The sequence below is a fragment of the Erythrolamprus reginae genome, chromosome 2, assembly GCF_031021105.1.
Source record: "Erythrolamprus reginae isolate rEryReg1 chromosome 2, rEryReg1.hap1, whole genome shotgun sequence".
Lineage (NCBI taxonomy): Eukaryota > Metazoa > Chordata > Lepidosauria > Squamata > Dipsadidae > Erythrolamprus > Erythrolamprus reginae.
The window spans coordinates 183,838,246-183,856,842 of NC_091951.1; the positions used below are offsets into that span (position 1 = coordinate 183,838,246).

The window sequence follows — 18,597 nt, forward strand, 5'->3', positions numbered from 1 at the left end:
CCCTTTAACATATTTAAATGTTTCGATCATGTCCCCCCTTTTCCTTCTGTCCTCCAGACTATACAGATTGAGTTCATTAAGTCTTTCCTGATACGTTTTATACTTCAGACCTTCCACCATTCTTGTAGCCCGTCTTTGGACCCGTTCAATTTTGTCAATATCTTTTTGTAGGTGAGGTCTCCAGAACTGAACACAGTACTCCAAATGTGGTCTCACCAGCGCTCTATATAAGGGGATCACAATCTCCCTCTTCCTGCTTGTTATACCTCTAGCTATGCAGCCAAGCATCCTACTTGCCTTTCCTACTGCCCGACCACACTGCTCACCCATTTTGAGACTGTCAGAAATCACTACCCCTAAATCCTTCTCTTTTGAAGTTTTTGCTAACACAGAACTGCCAATGCAATACTCAGATTTAGGATTCCTTTTCCCCAAGTGCATTATTTTACATTTGGAAACATTAAACTGCAGTTTCCATTGCTTTGACCATTTATCTAGTAACACTAAATCATTTACCATATTACAGACCCCTCCAGGAATATCAACCCTATTGCACACTTTAGAGTCATCGGCAAATAGGCAAACCTTCCCTACCAAACCTTCCCCTATGTCACTCACAAACATATTAAAAAGAATAGGACCCAGAACAGACCCTTGTGGCACACCGCTTGTAACCTGTCTCTGCTCAGAATACTCGCCATTAACAATAACTCTCTGATGTCTATGCTTCAGCCAGCTTGAAATCCACTGAACTATCCAGGGATTAAGTCCAATCTTCACTAATTTATCTATCAGCTCTTTATGTGGAACCGTATCAAAGGCTTTGCTGAAGTCCAGATAGGCAATATCCACGGCACCACCTTCATCCAACACCTTTGTGACATAGTCAAAGAACTCAATGAGATTAGTCTGACACGATTTGCCTTCAGTAAAGCCATGCTGATTTGGGTCCAATAAGTTATTGTTTTTTAGATGCTGATTTATCCTCTTTTTGAGTAGAGTCAGCTGAGGATTCTCTTGATCAGGCTAAAGATCCTTGCAATCCAAGGCTCAATAACACAGAATTACCAACCAAACTGAATCTGGAAGCTTGCAAGCAGGATATGAAAGCAATAACCGTCTCCTGCTGCTCTTCCCTACAAGCAACTTGCATTTAAAACATACATGCTTCTTTTGATTATGTACTTCATAAAGTATCCAACAGCCCAACCTCTTCACAGACTACACTAATCAGTGGCTATTCAACAGTGAATTTCATAACTTAACTGCATTTGTATCCACAGCTGCTGTGGCCTAGAGGTGGAGCTCTTGCCTCAAAATCAGGTGGTTGTAAGTTTGATCCTAGGTACAGGCAGATGTAGAATCTCCTGCTTGGGCCAGGGGGGTTGGACTAGATGGCATTTAAGGTCCCTTCCAACTCTGTTAATCTGTTTAATCTGTGAAAGCAATAGTCCAATATCGTAAGAACATGCAAAATCCAGTGTTCAAGTCTTGATACATCTTGAAAAAGCTGCTTGAAATCTGGATGGCATTACTTCCATGAAGAGCCGGGGTGGCACAGCAGGTAGAGTGCTGTACTGCAGGCCACTGAAGCTGACTGTAGATCTGAAGGTCAGTGCTTCAAATCTCATCACCGGCTCAAGGTTGACTCAGCCTTCCATCCTTCCGAGGTGGGTAAAATGAGGACCCGGATTGTGGAGGCAATATGCTGGCTCAGTTAAAAAGTGCTGTTGCTAACATGTTGTAAGCTGCCCTGAGTCTAAGGAGAAGGGCGGCATAAAAATTGAATGAATGAATGAATGAATGAATAAATGAATAAATAAATTGTATACATATAGTAATGAATGAGAGAGGTATGGATGTTTTTAATATTGGGGTTTTAAATATTTTGTATTCTTTTTTTTGTTATACACTGCAAATTTAAATAATCAATCAATCAATCAATCAATCAATCAACTAATCATGGGTAAACATCTTATCCCAGGCTGAGCACCATAGACTTTGGATGCAGGACTGCACTACCTTCTGAAAGGCGTGAAGAAAGTTATCAACACCTTTGAGGGTCACATATAATATCAGGATGTAGCTTAATGTACTACAGCCGACTTAAAACACAGTTTGTTTAGTGACTGTTCGAAATTAGCAATGGCGCTGAAAAAAAGGGACCCATGACCATTTTTTACGTTTTTGAAAAACTCTGTACCACCACTGTATCATCCCCATGCCCACGTTGTTTACTTTTAGATACTTTGACAGCTATTTGATATTTATGACGACTGCAGTATCCCGGGATCACGTGATCCCCTTTCGCAACTCTATGGAGCAAGGTCAATGGGGAAGATGGATTCATTTAACAAACATGGCAAGAAAAGTCGTAAAATGGGGCTAAAACTCACTTAACAGATTTCTCACTTAGCAATGTAAATTTTGGGCTCAATTGTGGTTGTAAGTTGAGGACTACCTGTACCAATATGGTCCCTTGATATAAGCATTATCAAATGGCACTGGACAACTTTTTTGGTAGCTATCGGGCTCATTTCCCGATATTGCTTTTTAGATCCATTTAAAATATTTATTTAGAGCAGTGTTTCCCAACCTTGGCAACTTGAAGATATTTGGACTTCAACTCCCAGAATTCCCCAGCCAGCATTCGGCCACTTTAAGCCTGGAGGACTTCACCGGGAATTCTGGGAGTTGAAGTCCAAATATCTTCAAGTTGACAAGGTTGAGAAACACTGGTTTAGAGGAGTGTCCATTGCACAAGAAAGGGACAAAGAAAAACAGGAGCGGTAGGAAGCAGCTAGGAGTGAGGCACTGGAGGGATGTTAGGTGATATCCTGGGAAATCAGCCCCTTGCAACAGGTTGTATTCCTCATGGCAGGCATTTTTTGAATGGGGAATCTCTTCCAGGAGTCATTGTGCCATTAACAAAAGCCAAAGGTTCTCTGGATTCCAAGTCTAAACCTGCCAGCTTATTTTATTTATTTATTTTATTTATTTATTTTGTCCAATACATAATATACATTGAAGAGAAAGATATGTAATAATATACGTAAAGAAAATAATAGAAGAAAAGATATAAAAGTATAGGCAAACATATTTGAAAGGAAGAAAAGATAAATGAGATAAGGAGAGACAATTGGACAGGGAACGGAAGGCACACTGGTGCACTTATGCACGCCCCTTACTGACCTCTAAGGAACCTGGAGAGGTCAATCGTGGATAGTCTAAGGGAAAAATGTTGGGGGTTAGGGGTTGACACTACTGAGTCAGGTAATGAGTTCCACGCTTCGACAACTCGGTTGCTGAAGTCATATTTTTTACAGTCAAGTTTGGAGCGGTTAATATTAAGTTTGAATCTGTTGCGTGCTCTTGTGTTGTTGCGATTGAAGCTGAAGTAGTCATTGACAGGTAGAACGTTGCAGCATATGATCTTAGTTGGGGCTCCTGCTGCATTGTGTACCTAGCTATAAATTGCTTCACTTCTTTTGTGAATAAGCTTGTTTATACAAATTAAGTTTCAGAGCCGAGAGTTTTATTAGACAGCTGCCGCTTCAGGTAGATGGCTTCCTTTGGCGTATTAAAACCAATCAGCTCGCTCTCCGTGCATCCTAAAACAATGTTTGGTCTTCTGAAATGGCACTTCAACCTGATAGAATCAGTGGAAACAGGCAAGCTTACACAAAACACGATATGCATCTGCACAGGTGGCTAGGAATGGGCAACGTTTTGCTCCATAAATTTCTTCTCCTAAGCTGCCTGTTTTGTTTCCTGGTTAAGGAGGCTTTCTGTTCTCTTTTGTTTTCCCACAGAATCCCTTTGTGGGGCGGAGTGCTCATAACAATAGCGGATACCTTTGTGTTTCTCTTCCTGGATAAGTATGGTAAGCGCTTTTCTTATTGAAGTAAATTTCTTTCGTCTCTTAAATAATGTCTTGATCGATGAGGCTAAGGCACTTTGATGTGTGGGAAGGCCTCTGTTTGCCACGCTCCAGAGACTTCACTTTGTGCACAGATCTGGAAAGGTTTTAACTTGATTCCTTTCAAAAATGACTTGCCATGCAGAGAAGACGAGGATATGTGCTTTCTCCCTCTCTTTCTTTCATGTGCAAACCCAAATACATATCCTAGAGGTACTATGGGAGAATGTTAGGATTTTCTCCAATCTACCAGTGTTGTTGCCATCTTGCTGAAATGCCTTAACCTCTCAGGCCTTGCCTGTATTAGCAGCTCTCTGGCAGCAGCTGCAATGGGAGAATTTTTTATTTATTTATTTATTTATTTATTTGTTTGTTTGTTTGTTTGTTTGTTTATTCATTCATTCATTCATTCATTCATTCATTCAGTCCAATACACAATGAGGGTTTTAGTGGGTATATATCTATATACACATAGTAAAATACATGATGAAGGTTATAGAGGAGATACTCATAGTAAAATATATCTAAGAAGTAATAGAAAAGAAGATATAGGAATAGAACATATCAATGAAAGAATAGAAGAAGAGATATAGGAATAGAAGAAAGGAATAGGAGATATAGGAGAGCAATAGGATAGGGGACGGAAGGCACGCTAGTGCACTTGTACTCGCCCCTTACTGACCTCTTAGGAATCTAGATAGGTCAACTGTAGATAATCTAAGGGTAAAGTGTTGGGGGTTTGGGGATGACACTATGGAGTCCAGTAATGAGTTCCACGCTTTGACAACTCGGTCACTGAAGTCATATTTTTTACAATCAAGTTTGGAGCGGTTAATATTAAGTTTAAATCTGTTGTGTGCTCTTGTGTTGTTGTGGTTGAAGCCGAAGTAGTCGTCGACAGGCAGGACGTTGAAGCATATGATCTTGTGGGAAATACTTAGATCTTGTTTAAGGTGTCTTAGTTCTAAACTTTCTAGGCCCAGGATTGAAAGTCTAGTCTTATAGGGTATTCTGTTTCGAGTGGAGGAGTGAAGGGCTCTTCTGGTGAAGTATCTTTGGACATTTTCAAGGGTGTTAATGTATGAGATGCGATATGGGCTCCAAACAGATGAGCTGTATTCGAGGATGGGTCTGGCAAAAGTTTTGTAAGCTCTGGTAAGTAGTGTGAGATTGCCAGAGCAGAAGCTACGTAGGATTAGGTTTACAACTCTTGAAGCCTTCTTGGCTATATGGTTGCAGTGGGCTTTGGCACTTACCGTAAATCTTTTGTTATTAGTATACCAAGGTCTTATTTTATACCAGGGTCTTATTTTATGTCTTATTACTGTGCTGTCTTAGAACAGCTGCTAGATCTGCAGTTCTTCCATTTAGGAAGGATTGCAGGTTCTTTATGGGAATTGTTCCATTGATTATAGTGGATTCCTGTAAAGTAGGAATCTTCAAACTTGGCAACTTTAAGCCTCCTGGACTTCAACTCCCAGAATTCCTCAGGCAGGTGAGTGAAGATAGAAGTAGACCCAAGGCAAGAGAGGAAGTGATGAGGAGAGGGGAGTGAATGATAGGAACCAGGTGGGGTTGGCAAGGCTGGAATGGTGGTGGAAATGGTGCCATGCGAATTGCAGCATGATTAGGACAGAAACCTTGCTGCTTTGTTGGTGTGCTGTGCATTGCATTTATGTACACAAAGGACAGAACATGCAGCATAATGTCACTGTGCACCTTTTGGAGAAGATCCTTATAGCAGGAAGATAGCTATTCTCTGCTCCTTGTGTCAGTCTTTGAGCAGAGGTTGTGTGTATGCCTCCAGTGGCATGTTTGGCCTAGCCCACCAATTTGCAGTAATGTTACACTCCTCAGTGCAGTGTCCATAAGACTCAATTTACCTTTATGATAGTTGGCCTTCATAACCTATCTTACTTTTTTGAATATGAATTCACCCCTCACCTCCCCAGCCGTAGCCATAGTGCCAACATCATGTTCCCAGAATTCTAAATTTATCCAGTGGTTACACTACTCAGCCCCTGTTGTGATTGACATACACTGAGATATATTGCTTTTTGTAAACCTTTACATTATTGATCTGGAAAGGTAGTTTTTGATTTCAGCTTTTTTTTTTTTTACTCTTGACTAAATAGGCACAGTGTTAGCTTTGTCCCTTTGCTCAGTCTATCTAAGCTGGTGAGTCCATTAATAGGAGCATAGCAGATGGCCTGTGAATGTTGCAAGTTTCTGGCACTTCTTTCAATGAGCTATATAGGTTTTTTCCCTGTTCCATCTCATACCTTGTTGGAATATCTTCCACTCATCTGGAGTTTTCTCATCTATGATAAAGAAGGCGGATTTTTTTGTCCTTTCTGTGCCTCTGCTTCATAGGTGTGTGTTGATTCTTTTCTTCCATTCCCCTCACTAGTTTAGTTTCTGAATTGAGGTGGGGAGGGAGGAAGAGAGGGAGGGAGGAAAGAAAGAAAGAGAGAAAGAAAGAGAGAGAGGAAGGAAGGAAGGATGGAAGGAAGGAAGGAAAAATAGAGAGGGAGACAGGGAGAGAGAGAAAGGAAAGGAAGGGAGGGAGGGAACAGGATACAATGGTGCTAAGTTGGATGCATTTTAACTGCTGATCTAGTTATAACCCAATAATATAATAGCTGCATTATACATATGTATGTATTCCATTGTGAATTGAGCATATTTTTCAATCGGTGTAAACATTCCTAATTATACTAATTAGCTAATACTAATTTTCCTATTAATAATGGTTGTGTGTCTCATTTAGGTTTGAGGAAACTGGAAGCCTTGTTTGGCTTCCTCATTACCATCATGGCCGTCACGTTTGGATATGAGGTAACACTGCATTTGTATATATAGATCTTTAAAATGAACAGTGCAGGCTTTTGACTGTCTCATAAGTCTTTTCCTGTCTTTTAGGCAAAATATTCCCCCCAAAACAAAAACAAAAAAATATTGAAGGGAAAACTTTGTACTTCTATATTTGTGGGGGGTTTTTAAGAACGAGACTCTGAGATTTCCCAAGGACACAGTTAATACCAGCGTCTTTTCTTCTTGCTTGTATGCCTTCTCATGTGTCTTCTGCAGTATATAACTGTAAAGCCAGACCAGGGACAGCTGCTGAAAGGGATGTTTATGCCTTATTGTGAAGGCTGTGGGCCTGCCCAGCTAGAGCAAGCTGTTGGGATCGTAGGCGCTGTCATCATGCCTCACAACATGTACCTGCATTCTGCTTTGGTCAAGGTAAGTGTGAATTTCCTTATGAAAGGTATTTGCACCCATGTCTTCTTTCTGCAACGGCATAGCACAGAGATGGGGAATGATGGCCCCTTTATGAATTATGGACTTCAACTCCCAGAATTCCTGAGCCAGCATGGCTGACTTGGGGATTCTGGGAGTTGAAGTCCACAAGTCATAAAAGGACCATGGTTCCCCTCTCCTCCTGCAATGAAACCACATTCAACACGCATGCCATTGTTTCCTCTTGGACAAAGGCTGTGCTTTCACCACAGTTGGAAATTCCATAAGTGGGTTTTCCTTCAGGATCTCCAGCCCATGAAGAGCACTGGATTAGCAAAGGGAAACTCCTGGTCTTCTTAAAATTGTTCCCTGTATGGCAGAGGTTCCACAAGCTTTGTTAATTTACTTTTGTTTCTAAAGTGAGATCTGGTTTCATGTACTGGTGAAAGCCTATAGACCAGGAGACTGTGAGTTCTACGCTTCCCTCAGGCATGAAAGCCAGCAAGGGCCAATGGGAAAAATAGGAGGCAGGAGGAGTATTCAGTATGTTTGCCACTTTCAGTTACTTGTAAAGTAACAAAGGCAGGTTAAAAAAAATCTAATAAATAAATGAAGGTAGTTGAAGAGAGAAGGCCTTACTTCAACAAAGCTGCATTTTGCTGGCTGTATGAATCAAATTTTTCCGTTTTAGTCTCGACAGGTGAATCGGTCCAAAAAGAAGGAAGTTAGCGAGGCCAACAAGTATTTCTTCATTGAATCCTGCATTGCCCTTTTTATCTCTTTCATCATCAACGTCTTTGTTGTCTCAGTCTTTGCCGAAGCTTTTTATAAAAAGACAAACCAAGAAGTGGTGAGTGTTTCTCTTTCTTCCTTCATGTTATATTAGTAAGCGTTACATTCTCCTTTACAGTGCAATGATTATTTTAAATACAGTGGTACCTCGGTTCTCGAATGCCTTGGTTGTTGTATATTTCGGATACCGAACAAAATTTTCAGCAAAAATTTCCTTCGGTATCTGAACAAAAATTCGGATACCAAACAGCCACAAAAAAATTTCATTAATTATCCAAAATGTTACCGCCTGGGGCGGCTGCAATCCCAGAAGCTTCGGGGGGCTCCTTTCCTCAATGCTTCATCTTGTTACCTGTAGGCAGCTGCACCAACTTTCTCCTTCCCGGCGGTGGCAACGGCGGCGGCTTCCCTTCGAGGAGCAACAGCGCTGGGAACGTCACATGATGAAGGGAAGCCACCGTAGCCATCTCAGCAGTTGCCGCCGCTCCAGCAGCTTCCCTTCATCACGTGACGTTCCCAGCGCTGTTGCTACTCGAAGGGAATCCGCCGCTGTTGCCGTCGCCGGGAAAGAGAAAGTTGGTGCAGCTGCCTACAGGTAACAAGACGAAGCACTGAGGAAAGGAGCCCCCCGAAGCTGTCGGGATTGAAGCCGCCCCCACCTTTCCTGCAGCTTGGAGCGCTTATAGAGCTCCTCAGATTTTTTATCCCATAGGAAGTAAAGAAAATATATTTAATTGGTTCCCAGCGAGTAAACAGGGGCTGGGAACCAATTAAATCCATTTCCATTATTTCCTATGGGATAAATTAATTCGGTACTCGACCAAATCGGTTCTCGACCACACTTCTCGAACGAATTGTGGTCGAGAACCGAGGTACCACTGTACTTCAAAAAATCCTTACTTAATTTTTTTTGTTGTGATTTTTAAAAAAGTAATACAGAAAAAAACAGTAAAAACAAACTAAAAGTAAAACAGTAATAGAGGTGGGCCTCAGGTTACGACCACTTATTCAATGACCATTCAAACTTGCAATGAACTGAACGAGGAGGACATAAAATGGGCTCTGGTCATCACCATGTTCCATGATCACATAATCATGATTTCTGACGTTCCCTGCTGGCTTCCCACATGCAAAATCAATGGGGAAGCCAACAGGAAGTTGAAAACTGCAGTCATATGAGGTCCTTGCCTAATGATAGCAAGCAGGATTTCTGGGACTGTTATCATTAAGCAATACAGTCAGATGACTGCTTGCTTTGAGACTGCATTGCTTAGCGACAGCACTCTGGTCCAACCCTAACCTGTGGGGCTTCCCATTCAGAAATTGCAATATCAAAACAATAAAATAAAACAAACAGAAAAAAATAACATACCAAACTGGCATAACTAATGATCCCCAATCCATTTAATCTATTCATAATATATAAAATTATCCATGAAATTATCTATTTAAATCTATTCATTTAATCTGTTCATAATATATAAAATTATTCATGAAAATATAATAGTTTATACCAAAAGGAAACATACAACACTATTAACATTTTTTGATTAGTAGGAAAAATTACCGTAGTAGAAGTAATCTTTTCAAAATAATCTACATGTTTCTTAAATTCAGTATTTGATATCCAGTGCAATAATACATTTCCAATTTCTCAATATAATTCCCTTAGCCTAATATTAACAATATTCTTATTGCACGTTCCCTAATTTTGGAATATAATATAAAATGTTATTGATCTTTAATTTGAAAAGATTCCCCCTTACAGCCACTTCTACATGTATGCTGTTTAAAATAACAACAACAACAACCAAAAATGGACATGACTAAATCATATGGGTTAATGTATTTTCCAATTTCTTACATGCCTCTTTCCTTTCCTGCTTAGTTACTGCTTCCCTTCCTTCCACCCAGCTTTGTTCCTCCATGTTGCCTCTCTTCCCAAAGTTGTTATAACTTTTCTTCCCCCCATTTGTATCCTGTTTCCTTCTTCATCTTGTTTGCACTTCTGGTTTAAAAGAGAAGGAGGAATTGTGCATATACTGTTACGTTTCCATATGATTGGGCCTTCTCTGGGTCCCGTCAACTAAACAATGTCGGTTGGCGGGGCCCAGGGGAAGAGCCTTCTCTGTGGCGGCCCTTGCCCTCTGGAACCAACTCCCCCCAGAGATTAGAATAGCCCCTACCCTCCTTGCCTTTCGTAAGCTCCTCAAAACCCACCTCTGCCGTCAGGCATGGGGGAATTAAGATAATCTTTCCCCCTAGGCTTCTACAATTTATGCATGGTAAGTTTGTATGTATGATTGGTTTTATAACAAGGGTTTTTTTTAGCTGTTGTAGTATTGGATTTTTACATTCTGTTTTTTGCCACTGTTGTTAGCCGCCCCGAGTCCAATAAATCCAATAAAGAAGTGAATGAATGAATGAATGAATGAATGAATGAATGATTGCTAGATTTGTATGTGAACCTCAGCTTCTCTTCCCCTGCTTTTTTAGAAGGGAGAGTTAGGGGAGAGAATTAAACCACTACAGCAAGTACAAAGGATAATGGAATAAAACCTGCAGTAGGATTATCAGCTCCATGTAACCAAGACAGGATGCTTTACAATAAATAAAAAGCAATGAAATCTGTTGTGGGAAGAGGTCTTCGATCAACGCTCTTTGTCTCTCCTTTCCCCTTGATTGACGGGACCCAGAGAAAGAGCCTTCTCTGTGGTGGCTCCGATCCTCTGGAATCAGCTCCCTCCAGAGATTAGAACTGCCCCCACCCTCCTTGCCTTTCGTAAACTCCTTAAAACCCACCTCTGTCGTTTTTTTTAATATATATATATTGGGGTTTCTTATTTTTTAGACTTTTTAAATGTATTATTGTTATTTTAGATTCTAACTATTAGATTTGTCATTATATATTGTTTTTATCATTGCTGTAAGCCGCCCCGAGTCCACGGAGAGGGGCGGCATACAAATCTAATAAATAATAAAATAATAATAATAATAATAATAATAATAATAATAATCATCATCATCATCATCTGTCATACTCCCTTTTTATTTGGGCTGCTCTTTCAAGACCAGCAAACAGACAAAAGAGCTTGAGGCTATACTGGAAGGAGAGCTTCTTGTCAGGGGTGAAATGCTCTCGGTTCACTCGTACCTGTCGGTTATTAGAGAGCTGGTTGCGAAGGGAGCTTGAGGCTCCGCCCACCTGCCCAGACACCACCATTTGGATTCTTTTATACTCTCTGCATGTGCATTCGCAGAAGGTAAAAGAACTCAAATGGCGGCGTCCAGTCAGGTGGGCGGAGCCTTATGCTCCCTTCGCAACCAGCTCTCCGACGACTGACAGGCACGAGTGAACTGGGAGCATTTCACCCCTGCCTGCTTTTTGTGTTTTTCAAGTTTCCTTGAATGCCAGCAGTTCGTCCTCCTCTCCTCCTTGTCATCGTCCTCATTACAGACGGAATAGGTCAATGTAAATCAGAATTCTTGGGTGTTACTCTTGTAAAACGCTGTTTTTGTGCCACATGGGTCTTTTAGTTGTAAACCGTCAACTAAACAATGTTGTTTGGCGGGGCCCAGGGGAAGAGCCTTCTCTGTGGCGGCCCCAACCCTCTGGAACCAACTCCCCCCAGAGATTAGAATTGCCCCCACCCTCCTCGCCTTTCGCAAGCTCCTAAAAACCCACCTCTGCCGTCAGGCATGGGGGAATTGAGATATTCTTTCCTCCTAAGCCTTTACAATTTATGCATGGTATGATTGTTTGTATGTATGTTTGGTTCTAGAATTAAGGGTTTTTTTTAGCTGTTTTGTATTCTGTTGTTAGCCGCCCCGAGTCTGCGGAGAGGGGCGGCATACAAATCCAATAAATAATAATAATAATAATAATAATAATAATAATAATAATAATAATAAAAACCGAAATGTCTACTTGTATGTTTACAGCACGACATCTGTGCGAATAAAAGCTTTGCCCAAGCTGTGATATTTCAGTCAGATAATAGCACCCTGGATGTGGATATCTACAAAGGGGTGAGTGAAAAGCTTTACATGTTCAAATTAGGAAGGGTTAAAGATCCATAGGAAATGCTCTTGAATCTCCGACTATATCCTAAAGATATTTCTAAAACTTCTAAAAGAGAGTAAATGGAAAGATGAAACAGATCTGTGAAAAGATTACAAGCTCTTCCAGTTCTGCCTTCCTTAGCACTCAAAATACCAAAGCCACCGAAGTTCTATCAGGAGACAAACATCTACAAAATAAAGTAGCTCCAGATGCTTCAGTACCAAAATTAGCACTTTGGTAGTTACTTGCCTTCCAGATATCTCTCTGAAGATCAAGAAAAAAATGTTCAGCATAAGGCACTTGTGAACTTACCACATTGTTCACATTCTTGACTACTGTAATGCTCTCTACATGGGGCTACCTTTGAAAAGTGTTTGGAAACTTCAGCTCATGCAGAATGCAGCTGTGAGAGCTATCAATGGCTTTCCCAAATACGCCCATGTTACACCAACACTCCGCAGTCTGCATTGGTTGCCGATCAGTTTCCGGTCAGAATTCAAAGTGTTGGTTATGACCTATAAAGCCCTTCATGGCACCGGACCAGATTATCTCCGGGACCGCCTTCTGCCACACGAATCCCAGTGACCGATTAGGTCCCACAGAGTGGGCCTTCTCCCGGTCCCATCAACTAAACAATGTCGTTTGGCGGGACCCAGGGGAAGAGCCTTCTCTGTGGCGGCCCCGGCCCTCTGGAACCAACTCCCTCCAGAGATCAGAACTGCCCCCCAGCCTCCTCGCCTTTCGTAAGCTCCTTAAAACCCATCTCTGTCGTCAGGCATGGGGGAACTGAGATATTCTTTCCCCCTAGGCTTCTACAATTTATGTATGGTTTGTTTGTATGTATAATTGGTTTTAAAATAAGGGGTTTTGGCTGTTTTAGTATTGGATTGTCACATGTTGTTTTACCACTGTTGTTAGCCGCCCCGAGTCTGCGGAGAGGGGCTGCATACAAATCCAATAAATAAATAAATAAATTCTGCAAAAGGCCAAACTGTATTCAGGTTAGGTTTTTGCATCTAGAGAAACAATGTAATTACCTGGGATGGGTTTATGAGCAAAGTGTTATTCTTGGTCCCGGTGATATTTTTGGAAAATAAGCATGTGCCCAGAAACTACAGCATTCAGATTCAAGTCTCCCTGAGTAAATTGGCCCAAACATGATTTCATAAAATGTCACTTTGCATTAGACTGCTGACATAGAAAGCTTAGTCTAAGGTTTACAGCTTCATTTTTGTTTCTGTTTTTAAAAAGAACTCTTTTGTGTTTTAGGGAGTAATTCTCGGTTGTTACTTTGGCCCTGCTGCTCTCTACATCTGGGCTATTGGCATCCTTGCTGCAGGACAGAGTTCAACAATGACAGGAACTTATTCTGGACAGTTTGTTATGGAGGTATTTAATCTTTTAAAATGATGTGGATTTGCATTTGACTTTAGTCTTCCCAATCCAGCTCTCTAAAGGCTCTGCAAATTAAAGCAATGGGAATTTAAGAATGTTGTCCAAGTGGCTCAGTTCCCAGATGCCACAGCTAGGAATCTGAGAACAAGGTGGCATGGACACTTTTTTTGTGAGAAAAAGTATACATTTTCCCCTTTCAGCTGGGCAGTTCATGTGATCCTTAAGTATTTGCCCTCCCTGCATTGTGGCGTCTCGTTCTGTAAACAGATGTTTATAAACAGCGACCAAGTGATACTGAAAACTATCATTGTTAAACTGAAGCAAGGAAATAGAGATGGGCGACTTGGGAAGGATTTGGGAGCACGTCTGTTGGAGTTGCAGAGTTTAGGATTTGATTTCCAAAAGGGGCTTCTGTGCATGTCAGACTGTGGAGGTAGCATCTGTCTGTAGTTCCTTCAAAAGCTAATTTTGCAGAACTAGGAGAAGATACAGCTGCTTTAAAGGATAGTTGACTGATGCCACCTTCATGCACTCAAAAGAACCTTTGGAAATGGAATCCAAAGTGCTATCTAGCCCCATATTTGGAATTTTTCAGGCAATTAAAGTATACCATGCTGTGTAAAATACTCTCTTTATATTAACCTATGGATGAAATGCCATTCAAGTGTTTCCAAATGATACTAGTTAGACTGCCTTTAATCAAATCTCTTTGCCTTTGCGTAAGCTCAATTGTTCATAAGGTTATCAAAATCAACCTACCATTTCTGTGGTCCTTCGCCTGCTTTTCTTGTGGTGACGTGTCCAACTAACAATAGTCAATCCAAAGCAAACTATCCACTTTAGTTTTTGTAGTTAAATTCATTAATTTGGAATTAAATTTGCAAAGAATATCCATAATACGCTCTCTACATGGGGCTACCTTTGAAGAGTGTTCGGAAACTTCAGATCGTGCAGAATGCAGCTGCGAGAGCAATCATGGGCTTCCCTAAGTATGCCCATGTTACTCCAACGCTCCGCAGTCTGCATTGGTTGCCGATCAGTTTCCGGTCACAATTCAAAGTGTTGGTTATGACCTATAAAACCCTTCATGGCACCGGACCAGGATATCTGCGAGACCGCCTTCTTCCGCATGAATCCCAGTGGCCGGTTAGATTCCACAGAGTTGGCCTTCTCTGGGTCCCGTCGACTAAACAATGTCGGCTAGCGGGACCCAGGGGAAGAGCCTTCTCTGTGGTGGCTCTGACCCTCTGGAACCAGCTCCCCCCAGAGATTAGGATTGCCCCCACCCTCCTTGTCTTTCGCAAACTCCTTAAAACCCACCTCTGCCGTCAGGCATGGGGGAACTGAGACATCTCCCCCTTGCCCATGTAGTTGTTGTGTATGATATGATTGTGTGTATGTTTTTATATATTGGGTTTTTTTTAGACTTTTTAATGTAAAATTGTTATTTTTAGATTTTAAATATTAGATTTGTTACCATGTATTGTTTTTTATCACTGTTGTGAGCCACCCCGAGTCTACAGAGAGGGGCGGCATACAAATCTAATAAATAATAATAATAATAATAATAATAATAATAATAATAGTAGTAGTAGTAATAATAATAATAATAATAATAATAATAATAATAATAATAATAATAATAGAATAAATTGGGTGCTTACAAATGAGGAGGCTCCAGACTTAGTGGTGGAACATTTTTGTTGTAGGTCAGATCAGCAGCAAAGGCAGATAAGACTGGGGTGGGGTGGGGTGTGGAAGTCCCATTAAAATCTCCCAAAGCTGCTATTTGCCAGCGCTGACAGCCTGGATCGGATGGATCAAAGGCCTGAGTAAGAAAAAGACCATTTCCTACAACCATGAATTTCTATTTTTGTTAGGTTAGAACAATCACTCACAATTAAATTTCCTTATGCCCTGATTAAACCACTGATAAGTATATACACCATCGGGCTTTGATGTAACGTGCAATAAATTGAAAGTATTTAGTATTATTTAAGGGCAAGTTTCGATTCTTCATAACAATGCCCCACCCCCAAAAAAGTAGGTTAGGCTTAGGCAATACATCTATAAAGTGATCTGGTTACATTTACCATTGGACAGAAGGCCGGGTTGATTCCTTCAATTTATTACTGTGAAAACAAGCCGCAGTAACTTTGTCTACAACTTCCTGTTTGCTGATGAATCATCTCATTAGAGATCTGCAAAAATTATCAGTCTAGAAATAGAGCATTCTGGAGAACTCAAAATGATCCTCTTTTCTCTGCCGAACCCCCTCCCGGTTCCCTGGGGTGATTTGAGGGTTTCCACAAGGAAGTCCTCAATACTGGATGAAACAGAATTAGTTTTACAACCAGATCCAATTACATTAGTTTAGAAAATTTACTTCTGGACACTCAAACTGCCTCCTGGAGGAAATGACCCAGTGGGAGAGTGAGCATTAATTGGAAGAAGACATTCCAAAGTTTTTCATAACGTTCAATTCCTGGGTTGCAGAATTTTGTATATCCCTAGCTCTTATGTGTTTCAGGCCATATTATCTAAGCCAGGGGTAGGGAATGTTGGCTCTTCTATGACTTGTGGACTTCAACTCCCAGAATTCCTGAGACAATCATGCTACCTTAGGACTTCTGGGAGATGAAGTCCACAAGTCATAGAAGAGCCAACTTTGCCTACACTAATATTGTTTACAATAGGTTGCGCTTTAGATTTGATTCCTGAAAAAATGTAAATGTGGAAGCTGCAACTTTTCCCAAGATTGCCCAGCAACTGCAGAGAGCTCTGAACTATTGGACACCAGTATGTTTTGTGCTATCCAACCGTTTTATTTGACAACTGCAAATACTGTAGCTTCTTTAGGCAGAATAACGTCCGCCTGGGCCTTACCAAGAACAGATTGATTTGAATGTATATTTTATTTAACTTTATTTGCCTTACTCTGATCCTATTTTATCTCAATATTCATGTATACATTTAATTCTGCTATTTTACTCTGGTCTGGTCACTAGCTGCAAAAGTACTTTGACTGTAGGAAGTAAAAGAGTTTGTGAAAGTTATAATCAGACATGCTTTTTTATCCAAGAAAAATACTACTTTTCTTCGGTATTTCAGTACACTTCTGTCTCTGATTGAATGGTTCTGATCTCTTCCTTGTTTTTAGGGATTCCTTAATCTGAAGTGGTCGCGGTTTGCTCGTGTGGTTCTAACCCGTTCGATTGCCATCACGCCAACTCTTCTGGTTGCCATTTTCAAAGATGTGGAACACTTGACCGGCATGAATGACTTCCTCAATGTCCTCATGAGTTTACAGGTACAGACTCTAATTATGCGTTTCCCAAAAGTGCTCCCCCCCCCCCCCCAAAAAAAAAGAGAGGTAACTGGAGCTTCTGGTTTTCCTTTGAAGATGTTTCGCTTCTCATCAAAGAATCTGAAGAGCTGAAGAAACTTCTTGGATGAGAAGCAAAACATCTTCAAAATAAAACCAGAAAGTCCAGTTGCCTCCTGAAAAAGCACCTTGGGGACAAACATGACCTGGATGACTGAGAATCTCCATAGACATCTAATTAAGCATGGTCTGTTCTGGGTCCTATTCTTTTTAATATGTGTGTGAGTGACATAGGGGAAGGTTTGGTAGGAAAGGTTTGCCTATTTGCCGATGACTCTAAAGTGTGCAATAGGGTTGATATTCCTGGAGGCGTCTGTAATATGGTAATTGATTTAGCTTTACTAGATAAATGGTCAAAGCAATGGAAACTGCAGTTTAATGTTTCCAAATGTAATATAATGCACTTGGGGAAAAGGAATCCTCAATCTGAGTATTGTATTGGCAGTTCTGTGTTAGCAAAAACTTCAGAAGAGAAGGATTTAGGGGTAGCGATTTCTGACAGTCTCAAAATGGGTGAACAGTGCAGTCAGGTGGTAGGGAAAGCAAGTAGGATGCTTGGCTGCATAGCTAGAGGTATAACAAGCAGGAAGAGGGAGATTATGATCCCGCTATATAGAGTGCTGGTAAGACCACATTTGGAATACTGTGTTCAGTTCTGGAGACCTCACCTACAAAAAGATATTGATAAAATTGAACAGGTTACAAAATGGTGGAAGGTCTTAAGCATAAAACGTATCAGGAAAGACTTAATGAACTCAATCTGTATAGTCTGGAGGACAGAAGGAAAAGGGGGGGCATGATCGAAACATTTAAATATATTAAAGGGTCCAGGAGGGAAGTGTTTTTAATAGGAAAGTGAACACAAGAACAAGGGGACACAATCTGAAGTTAGTTGGGGGAAAGATCAAAAGCAACATGAGAAAATATTATTTTACTGAAAGAGTAGTAGATCCTTGGAACAAACTTCCAGCAGACGTGGTAGATAAATCCACAGTAACTGAATTTAAACATGCCTGGGATAAACACATATCCATCCTAAGATAAAATACAGAAAATAGTATAAGGGCAGACTAGATGGACCATGAGGTCTTTTTCTGCCGTCAATCTTCTATGTTTCTATGTTTCTTCTCCCCAGGGAAACAACAATAGAGGTTTCATCTGGGCAGCCAGTCAGAGTCTACATCTAATGCCATGATGTGCAAAAATGATACAATTTTTAAAAAAAGGATAACTACTACAGATAGTCCCCAACGTATGACCACAATTGAGCCCCAAATTTCTGTTGTTAAGTGAAACATTTGTTAAGTGAGTTTTGCTCAATTTTATGCCTTTTTTTGCCATGGTTGTTAAGTGAATCACTGCAGTTGGTAAACTAGTAAGACTTAATCTTGCTTGTCAGAAAGTTATAAAAAGGGATCACGTGACCCCGGAACACTGCAACTGTCATGAGTCAGTTGCCAATATTGGAATTTTGATCATGTGACCATGGGGATGCTGCAACGGTCATAAGTATGAAAAAAACTCATAGGTGACTTTTCAGTGACGTAACTTTGAACGGTCACAAAATGAACTGTTGTAAATCGAGGACTACCTGTACTGTCAATCCAGTGCAAGATGTTTGGCAAATAGAAACATAGAAGTCTGGCGGCAGAAAAAGACCTCATGGTCCATCTAGTCTGCCCTTATACTATTTTCTGTATTTTATCTTAGGATGGATATATGTTTATCCCAGGCATGTTTAAATTTAGTTACTGTGGATTTACCAACCACGTCTGCTGGAAGTTTGTTCCAAGGATCTAC

At 40.7% G+C, this 18,597-nt stretch overlaps 1 protein-coding gene across 2 annotated transcripts in view; it reads left to right on the plus strand.

The window, feature by feature from the left end:
- Positions 1 to 18,597, plus strand: part of SLC11A2 (solute carrier family 11 member 2) — a 93,013-nt gene that overhangs the window by 40,240 nt on the left and 34,176 nt on the right. For both annotated transcript variants that reach the window (XM_070740722.1, XM_070740723.1), the window contains exons 7-13: positions 3,813 to 3,883; positions 6,690 to 6,757; positions 7,010 to 7,165; positions 7,854 to 8,012; positions 11,897 to 11,983; positions 13,287 to 13,406; positions 16,573 to 16,722. In XM_070740722.1, the coding sequence (XP_070596823.1) occupies positions 3,813 to 3,883; positions 6,690 to 6,757; positions 7,010 to 7,165; positions 7,854 to 8,012; positions 11,897 to 11,983; positions 13,287 to 13,406; positions 16,573 to 16,722 (811 nt within the window). The remainder of the gene's footprint in view (positions 1 to 3,812; positions 3,884 to 6,689; positions 6,758 to 7,009; positions 7,166 to 7,853; positions 8,013 to 11,896; positions 11,984 to 13,286; positions 13,407 to 16,572; positions 16,723 to 18,597) is intronic.